The sequence below is a fragment of the Asterias rubens genome, chromosome 18 (assembly GCF_902459465.1).
Source record: "Asterias rubens chromosome 18, eAstRub1.3, whole genome shotgun sequence".
NCBI classification, from domain to species: domain Eukaryota; kingdom Metazoa; phylum Echinodermata; class Asteroidea; order Forcipulatida; family Asteriidae; genus Asterias; species Asterias rubens.
The window spans coordinates 1,963,953-1,974,545 of NC_047079.1; the positions used below are offsets into that span (position 1 = coordinate 1,963,953).

The 10,593-nt window shown below is 38.8% G+C and overlaps 1 protein-coding gene across 1 annotated transcript; it reads left to right on the forward strand.

Moving 5' to 3' along the window:
- Positions 1-1,254: 1,254 nt before the first annotated feature.
- LOC117302565 (trypsin-2-like) lies at positions 1,255-9,763 on the forward strand. Its single transcript, XM_033786541.1, has 5 exons — positions 1,255-1,354; positions 6,684-6,849; positions 7,605-7,864; positions 8,582-8,850; positions 9,429-9,763. Exons 1-5 carry the CDS (start codon positions 1,255-1,257, stop codon positions 9,615-9,617), a joined length of 984 nt encoding a protein of 327 aa, XP_033642432.1. The 3' UTR covers positions 9,618-9,763.
- The last annotated feature ends 830 nt before the right edge of the window (positions 9,764-10,593 follow it).

Below are 10,593 nucleotides of genomic sequence, written 5' to 3' on the forward strand. Positions count from 1 at the left end.
AGGATGGGAATTGGCACCCGTGTCCACTATCGAGTGAATTTGACGAGTATCAAAATTGGAAAGAAGGTCGTCCCAAAGTGAATGTTTTCGCAAATAATAATTATGGCAAGTGAATCGATGATGATTGTAAAATTAGACGATACGTCATCTGCGAGCGTACACTTCAAACCACCGCCTCGATATTCTGCCTTCAGACTGGTTCCGATGGTCACATCAAGTCCCAGTGCCGTATCGGTCACGTCCTGAAGAAGCTACGGGCTGATGGTGTGGTGTTGTGCGGGAAGACGTGCCGATCAGAGCCGCGATGTCGCTCCTTCAATCTGCTGATAAGTAAACCCATACACTGAGAAGTGGAGGCTTCGAATAAAGAAACTCAGTTGATGATGAGCCAAGCAAGTGATATGTGAAATACTGTTTATAGATTGGACTATTGCATGATTTTTAGATTGCTTTAGCCAACTGAATTAAGTGATTTAATTGACTGTGGGTTTAAGTAATGATTACTCCGAGTAGAAGTTGTCATCACTGTAATTTCTTAGCAACTTTTTATTCAACTAGCAAAATAACTTCCAAATCTGAATTTACATAAAAACGGGAGGCAGTATGGACTAAAAATCCATGAATGTCGCTAATATGACCAAGCCATTGAATCTTACACTTAATGCACCAGAACAAGTAGGAAAGGAACCCAAAATTTTGCCCAATGTGTCTCCTGTACATGCAGCAATGTTTAAAGCATTAAACTTCGGGTGAAAAGTAGGCCGAATCGGCTGTTGAGTTTGGAGGGCTTAAAGAAGCCTGTGACACACAACAACAACTTTCCCAAGAAAAATACCCCACAAATCTTACCCTGACGCATGTACACAGAAAAACACTGTCAAAACCAAGGGCCCTACAAAAATACAAGTATAATAAGTATATAATTATGAATAAGGCAATACAAAATGGACTGGCATGGCTGAAACCGGTGGGATCCTACATCGCCCGTACGATTTCAACTTATAAGGTCTTATAAGATTCTGTTAAAGTCACATGGAAAGGGTATTTTGTCAGAATAAAGCTTTTGTCCCTGAAATACGTGTTTTGAGGAGTAGTAGTAGGCATCCGTCCGTCAATACTGACGATGCACTGCGCCTGGGGGTTGTCCTCTCGCTTGCAGCTGAGAAGTTATAATTCTTGCATGGCAGTCTCTGCCACAATTGTTGCAGACATACGGGAGTGGGGCTGACAAAGGGGTGGGGGCTGCTACTCGCAATGCCTTCAGGCGCTGCGTTCCTGTGCAGCTTCCTTCCAGCTGTTGGGGTAAATGCCGGCCTGTCTCATGTCGCGACTACAGACAGCTTGAATCGTATAGGTAGGGGCGACCAATTGGCCTGGAGCCTGATGAAAGTGCATGCGCCATAAAGGATTGCTCTTGGCAGCCGACTGGAGTCCATCCTGTGGACGTGACCGAGCCAGCTGAGGCGGCGTTGGCTCAACATGGCGAACATGTTGGTGGAGTGGGCACGTTCCAGTTTTTGGAACTTTTTCATGCCATGTATTGCTCTAGAAACGGCGTAAGCAGCACAGGTGCAAGCGTTTCAGCCGTTTTTCTTGTCTGATGTAGGTGGTCCAGGCCTCAAGCCCAAAAACCTATTACATGCTGTGTGATATTGCACGATTGGTTACTCTTGGTGTGAGTGTAGTTATTTCCGAGTCAAGATTCTGAACCAGGAACACACATCAGAAGTTTCACTAAAAGTTTATTTAAAAAAGAAATGTCTCAACTGTATGTTTCTTTGCTTCCTGAACAAAACCCTTCAAGTTCAAAGGTCTTAGAAAATAAAAAAGGCAATTGCTCAGTAGTTCAGTACAATGTTAACCCCCTCTGTGTTCAATTGCTGTAAATTTGTTGTTGAAAGTTTATTTTGCAAACTTCAATGATAGTTAGACAAAAAGTTAAAACAAATGTTGGTTTTGTGGTATGTTAATGTCAGAATAATTATGATTGCAAATGATTTGTTTGTGATGTTAAACTTTATATTACATTGAATACCTGTGTTTGGTTTCCAAACTCCGGTGGCAATGTGTTCAAGAATATTTTACACTATTCTGAGTGCATGTTAACTATAACGTTTTTTACATACGAAAGATTTTTCTCGAGTTTTTAATACCATCTGCATTGCAATCAGTTGATATTTTAAATACAAAAATGTTCGTTTATAGGGAAGACTGTGTGAAGAACTGTAAGTAAATAATGAGATAAATAATGAGACAAAATTTAGCCAAAAATAACGTATTCGATGTATGCATCATCTTGAGAAAAATTTATTTACAAGCACAGAAAAAAGTCCATTCAGCAATCAGTTTCTGCTGAACATCCATTTAAAGATTTGTTTGACACAACTATCACTATCAGACACGTGTTTAGGCACAAATTGTTTTCTCTTACTATTTGAGTGTCTTGTAGCCAGTCCATGTCGCGAAAACTAAACTATTTTTTATTTGTTGTAAGCAAATGTATGCAAAATAAAGTTGATGCTTCATTCTTAGTGCAGCATTTTAAGTTGAAATTTTGTTTGGTCGTAAATCTGTTTTAAGATTTAATTTGGTTCACTTTAGGCTAATCTAGCTCTGAGCATGGAGCTATAATACCTTAACATCACAACAACTGGACCTCACATTTAATAACACTTTTTGTTTTAACATTATATTTTCATTCATGTATTTTTTTTTTAAACACTTCTTAAAGATTCTTATATATACTGTAACGTTGACTCGAGCGGTCTAAAAGTCTTCGCTGCAGCTTAACAATAACAATAACTGACACAATAAAGAAAATAACTGGTGTGAAGCAATATGTCTCCGTTACTGATAATGGTTTATTCTGTTTCCTTATTCTCTCTTGTCGATTAACTCCTTTTAATGATTCTCTTTAATCCCTTCTCTTTATTTTACCATAATCAAGCCATGTGTGCGCAATTACTGACCTGTTCTCTCAATCTGTTCTTTCCTCCAAACCCGCCAAATCGCAACTAAAAACTCAGCCTAAAAATACCCTCTGCTGCTGCGGCCTGTGGTCAGCACATGCTGTCCATGTGATCCCCAATTGGGGATCACGCGTCGTGCACACACAGTTCAAGTGCCCGGCACCGCTGGCGATGGCTCTGGAACTAGGTCAGCAATTGCGCCCCCATGCGACTGTTTCGCCACAATACACTTCTTATTGAGATTCTTTAAAAGGAAATCTGTTCTTATAAGATTGTTAAAGTTTCTTATAAGACCCTAGTGCAATTCCTATAAGATTCTTATATGAGTATTTCGTACAGGCCGGGAACCTTATGGGATCCTCCATCAGACCCCATGTGATCCTCAATGGGGCCCGATTGGGACCCCATGGGATCCTACATGGGATCATGGGATCCTACATGGGATCCCATGGGATCCTTTATGGGACCCCATGGGATCCTACATGGGATCCCATTGGATCTTCCATGGGACCCCATGGGGTCCTACATGAGATCCCATGGGATCCTCCATGGGACCCCATGGGATCCTACATGGTACCACATGGGATTCTCCATGGAACCCCATGATATCCTTCATGGGATACCCATACAATTTCCCATATCAATTCACCATGGGTTTCCCATGCCCAATTCACCATGGGAATTCACCATGGGTTTCCCATGCCCAATTCACCATGGGAATCCCATGGGATTCCCATGGCAAATTTCTGTAAGAGATGTCTCTACTTTTATAAACTAAACTAACAAACTCATCTTCACTAAGAGCATAAATTATACTGCACCTTAATTATTATAATGTAATAACTTATACAAATAAAATCAACCACCATCTACTAATCTACAGCGCTGTGGGAAGAGGTGTATTTTTTCCTCCCCGTTTGATTTCTTACAAAGATACCAAGTACAAAATTGTTACTTACCAAAGAAAATTTAGAATCGTTCTGAAAATAAATGGGTGTTCGGTTGTCTACTGTAGCGCTTTTAAAGGCACTGAATTATATTGGTAATCTTCTCACTTGGTTTATGTGAACATATTACAACAATAAATGTGAACATTTGAGCTCAATCGGTCGCCGGAATTTCGAGATAATATTGAAAGAAAAAACACCATTGTCACACCAAGTAGTGTGCTTCCATGCTTGATTTCGAGACCACAAATTCTAAATCTGTGGTCTCGAAATCAAATTCGTGGTAAATTAATTCTTTCTCGAAAACTACGTTACTTCAGAAGGACCAGTTTCCCGCAGTGTATTATACTATCAACAGTTCCTCGTTACTCGTTATCAAGTCAGGTTATAATAATATGCTTAAGATTATTTTGACCAATAGTTTCCACTCTCTGTAAGGGTGTGTAAATACATTTCAAATGATGCTCTCATCGGGATAATTTGGTTGTAGATAATTCATCCACTTCTGAGTTGTAGGGCCTTATCAAAGTTTGTTGCACTGTAAATTTTGGTCTTTGTTTTGGTTCTAGAAAATAACCTTATTCATTGATGTGAACTTGCCACATGTTCTCAAGGCGATATCTTGCTCTCCCCACACCCTTCATAACACAAGTTTTACCTTCATGGGAAATATGCAATGTGCGTACAGAAGATAAACTGGAAAACGGGACTATATTTGGCTATTACGACTTCCTGAAAGATGGTCACTAAGATAAATGTCAATTCGAAGTGGACACTGGTCTATAAAAGAGGACATAAATATTGTCCTCCACACTTCGGCCGATTGACTGCACCATTCTAACATCCTGTTTCGACCAACATCATCATCATCATGAAGGGCTTTGTTCTTGCTGCACTTGGTGAGTATTGGAATCTTCAATCATTTCTTGAAAGTCGAGGCGTGCCGCACAATAGGGACTTTTCGTTTTCGACGACGGATGGTTCTGCGACGGTTGTTCAGCTAAACGTTGTCGTTTTCAGCACAACGTAGATTCATCCCAAGTACTGTCGTAGAAATTGAGGGACGACCGTCCTCAAAGCCGACGCATGCGCAGATGACGCCAAATGTCATCTTTACCGTCGCAGAACCATCCGTCGGCAAAAACGAAAAGTCCCTACTATTGTTGTACACCATAATTAAGTTCTGGCCCCGAATTCGTTTTTGTTGTTCAATTCAATTTAACATATACATAACTATTTCCACTTCACACTTTAACTGTATCTTATTTTACTGAGGAAAATTACTGTGAGTGGAGTAACAATTTCAATTATTCGTTTTACAGCTCTATGGTAGTAATAATGAAATTATATGTGAATAAAAACTTATTGAGAAAGGTTTTGTTCTCTTTTTCTCTCTTGACTTCAATAACAACATACAGTAAACTAACTAAAAAAGCAACATAACCAAATCAATCAAACTGCAATCAAACAATCTATAAAAACATGACTGAAAGAAAGGAGGATTATGTATATGTGTTCGAGTCTCACTTGTTAAAGTATCGTGAATTAAGGAAAACAAAACACCTTACGACTTATATGTTTTGTAGTTAAATTAAATTGAACGGATTTGAACTGAACTGATTTGAATTGAATTGAATTGAATTGAATTTTATGTGAAGTGAATTTAACTGAATTGCTTGAAATAAAGAGAATTGAATTGAATTGAATTGATTCGAATCGAATCGAATCGAATCGAGGCGTATTGAATTGATTTGAATTGAATTGAAATGCATTGCAATGAATTTGATTGAATTGATTTAAAGGATTTGGGTAGGATAGCTTCCCTTCAAATGTTACTTACTGAGGTGCTGTAATTTTTGAGAAATTAGTAAAACAATGTCATGAAAATACGTTTGTAAAAGATTAAAATAATTTTCGTCTCGTGAGACGAAAATTATTTTCATGACATTGTTTTACTCATTTCCCCAAAACTACAGCACCTCAGCACGTAATATTTTCAGGGAAGCATTCTACCATCACTATCTTCAAACTGTGTAAGTTTAGTGTAAATCTGTGGACATTGCGTTTTTTGTCCTACAAAAGTTACATAGACCCTTTAAAGGAACATTACAGTATTGGTAATTGTTAACAAAACAGTTGCTGGCAGTGTAAGCACTTTATGTAATCCACTCTAAACATAAACTTACAAACCTGTCGAAGTTTGAAATCGAACGGCCATCTGGGTCACGAGAGAATAGTGAAACACCGATTACAAATGTTGCATTGCATCATCGATGCCAAAACAAAAATGAATAAAACGCTCACTGAGCGATACACGCCAAACGAGAAATATTACATAGAGAAATATTTCAATGGGTGGTTTCTAATAAGCATTATCAATAGACCGTGTAAGTTTTATGTAAATCTGTTATCATCACGATTTTTGTTTCTAACCAATTTTAAATCTACCTTCCTTTAAGTTTTAAATGAATTTCATTGAATTGAATTGAATTTAACTGAATTGATTCGAATTTAACTTCATAAAACTGGGTTCGATTGGAACTGATGTAATTAGTGTTGACCCATTTCATTGTAATCTTGTTTCGGTTACTTGGGCCATTTTTATTTAGACTCGGCCAATGCATGTCCAAAAACAAACTCAAATGCTCTGAACGTTTCCATTGTACATAAAACATCACATCCGTTACAGAGTGTGGCATTTGTTGTCACAATAATCGATGGTTTTTATAGTTACTTGATAAAAGGGTATTTTGTATAAATTTTGCAGCTGTGCTGATCCCATGTTGTTTGGGTTCCCTTATTGTGGGTGGAAAAGAGTCTACCCCACACAGCCGACCCTACCAGGTGGCCTTAATGAACAGTAACAAAGAAAGATATTGTGGTGGTACTTTGGTTCACGAGTCTTGGGTTGTCACCGCTGCACACTGCTATTAGTAAGTATCGAATGATTTTCATAATGAGTCTATTCACGTTTGAAAATATTAATAAACAAAAATCTAACAGCAGTTAGGCATCTACATTCATAGCAGTTGCAAGAAAGAAAACAAATCCTTCCAAACTTGCACACTGCTATTAGTAAGTATCGAATGATTTTCATAATGTGTCTATTGCCATGATTTTACTGAAACGTTTTTAACTGTGGAGCATCACACATGGACAATATTATGTTTTTCTTATACGCGGAGCGAACAAATCGCACGATATTTATTTTGTTTTAACTACCACTTAAAGGCCCGGTCTCACTGCAGTGATAACGAGAACGATACCAATAACGACGCAAAGGGAACGCATTCCATTGGTTGAATGAGCGTGTGCGTATTCTTCGTGGAGCATTCAACCAATATAATGCGTTCTCTTTGCGTCGTGATCGTTATCGTGACTTTACGTTTTTGCCTGTGGACCGTCGCACATGAAAAATATTATACTTTTTATACGCGGACCAGACAAATCGCACGATCTTTATATTCTTTGTAATAACCTGCTCACTGTATACACTCTGCGGTAAATACCGTTAAGTTACAAAAATGACTGGAATGGAACACTATCTTAAAAAAAAAATAATATTTTTAAAAACGTGTGACTGTAACTCATGGTATATTCTGGACGATTTTTTATTTTTTTATTTTTGTGTGTGTTATTCTCATAAAAATTGTTATTACAAAAAACAGTGTTTTGTTTTGCCTTTCAGCCCTAAAAATGGTCAGGATGCGTGGGTTGGTCTTGGATATCATAAAATTAACGAACACGATGGCCCTAATCAGAAGTTTGCCAAAGGAAATTGGATAATTCATGAACATTATTTGGATTACAATCTGCATAACGACATCGCCTTGATTCATCTTGACACACCCGTCTCTATAAACAGCGACGTTCAAGCTATCGGCATCGCTTCAAGCGAGCCCAATAAGGGATTGGAACTGCTCGTTAGCGGCTGGGGAAACCGTGACCGTAAGTTTATTTGAATCAGTTCAGAATCAATCTCTGGATTTGATGGGTTATTTGGGACTGCATGCTAGACCTCAATGTAGGACTTTTGGACGCTAGATGGCAGCAGTCTTACCAGGTAAAACCTGTGTTTTCGGTAATGTGCACAGGTTCAGAACTACGTAAGCAAAGGATATTTCCCTTGTAAGGCTACCGCCATCTAGCGTTCCTAAGTCTCTCATTCAAACCTGTTATAAGTACATATAGGATTAAACATCTTTGTTTGTTTCAAGGAACTATCATAAGTGTTAAATTTATCTGTTGTCCAGTTCGATTGTTATCATTTCGATAGAGCGGGTTAAAAATTGACTACCGCCTGGGCTTTCCAGTCACATGCACTTGCGCCTGAAAAGTAGACAAGCGCCAGAGCTGCCCGGTCGTTAGAGTGCTTGCCATGCGCAAATACCATTTTGCGCGAATACTCGCGTGCGCGCTTGGTAAATAGCAAAGATAGACACTGGTGTGTAATGGTGAATGGATCGGTGAGAACTCGACTCTCGGTCATGTGTATGAGGTATAGTACAGATATGGGCCCAGTTTCTTAACACGGCTGCTTACAATGCAAATCCATGGTGATAGCGCAAAATGGACGCCTCATTTTTATGCTAGCCTGTGAAATTCGCTTGCACCTTAGCAATTTAGTTGTGCTTTAAATAGCAAGAACATTTTCTAACCGTTGAGCAATGCTACGAAATTGGACCCAGAATGAAAGGCCTACCCACCAGGTCACACACGTCAGTTACACACTTCCCGGGACTGGATACTTCCATCTGATTGTATTCTCAAATAATTTTGTCATTAAAGCAAGCACCTGGGATCCTGCTATCGAGCTGAATGAGGTGGTTGTATACGCAAACAGTCATCAGGAGTGCGTTGCCGCTTATAACACCATGATCACTAATAGCATGTTCTGTGCCAGTGTGCAAGGAGGAGGTAAAGACGCCTGCCAGGTAAACGAAAATGTTCACAGAAATACATTTAGTAATTTATTTGCTTTATTAATCGCTTCAAAGCTTTAAAGTGCGTCTGACTTTGAAGTAATTGACCCTGAAGTATGTTTGTTGTATAGTTTGAAATTCCTGCTTGGACAGGCAGGAAAGGTCAACAATAGGTCATGATTTTAACTTAATTTTAATCGTGTAGGTAGCTAAAAGATGACACAGTTCAGGAGATATGGTTGTTTGCAGTTTCGAGCTTAGACAAGTTAATCTCCCATGTGAAACAAGTCTACACGAAAATGTTTGTAAATAGGGTGTGTACATCTTTAGTAATTTAAGGTAGAAATTTCAGTTGATCCCAGTGGATGCAGCAGTTTTTCATGGTAAACCGGTGCTAATATTTAATGTTGAAAAAGTCTGTAGCTGAGTAGAAATTAAAAATTAAGTGTGTAGTTGATGAGTAAAGGTACAACTTCAATTATCAATTTTAAATGTCATGCCAAGTTCAATTTCCACTCCCGTACACACCGAGTGGCTATCCACGTAAAAACATATAACTACAAAACGATGTGTCTTCTATCTATGAACAGGGTGACAGCGGTGGACCAATCGTCAGTAACTTCGCCGCGGACTCCCATCAGGCTGGTGTACTGCTTGAGGGTATTGTGAGCTGGGGCTTGGGCTGCGCAGAGGCCGCGCATCCTGGAGTCTACACAAATATATCCAACTACTGTAACTGGATGAACAAGAATTCCAATGGCGAAATCGTTTGCGTGTAATACAGATACGCTGTGCACATGTTTTATTAAGAGCCAACAACCACTTTGCTTTCCGAAGAAGCCGCCGTTGGAATACACGGCAAACAAGTGTTCATGTCTCAAGTGGTTTAACGTGTAATGTTTTATCATTTAAATTAAAATCATACGGCGCACAGGCATTTGAACAATAAACAAGATAAAATATGCACTGAAAATATATTTGAAGTATGTGTGAAGAGTGTATTATGCGTTAAAGTTGCATAGAAATGTGTTCAATTGATATGATATACCCATTTGTTTTTTTAATTTTTTTTTTTAGGGGGGTGGGGTCCGGCTGTAAAAAAAATTATATGAGCAAAGACTGTCCTAATGATATGAGTATTGTCTTCTCATCAATGTCCAAGCAAACTGTATCAATTGTTACATTGAGTCCGCAGTCTTCTTCACGTTTGAAAATATTAATAAACAAAAATCTAACAGCAGTTAGGCATCTACATTCATAGCAATTGCAAGAAAGAAAACAAATCCTTCCAAACTTACAATCACAAAGTTAAACTAAGAGTAAACATTGCCTAGCTTCTGTCGGCAAGAAAATCAATTCAGACTACATTTTTTTAAGGTTCCGTGAATACCAAAATCGGGTATTGTTTCAACTTTGAGGGCATGTTTTTTTAGCTGCGCCAAGCGTCACTATTTTGTGCTGGCACTGCATGCGATTCACCGTGCTGGGTGATCCGAGAGGACCGTCCGCACAGTAGCCATACAATGCGTGCAGTCTGCTCCGTGACCGTAGTTCTTTACGTAAGATCATACCGATCAGGTACCCAGACGTAGTGAACGGGGCCAGACTACACATTTTCAGCATAAACCAAATCTAAGTCTAGGACTAGAAGCTCACAACGTCAAGGTAAGTGTTTCTTATTAACCGGAGCCCAATTTCACAGAGCTGCTTAACAGTCAATTTTGTGCTAAAAAGTGAGTTTTTCTTGATTACGTT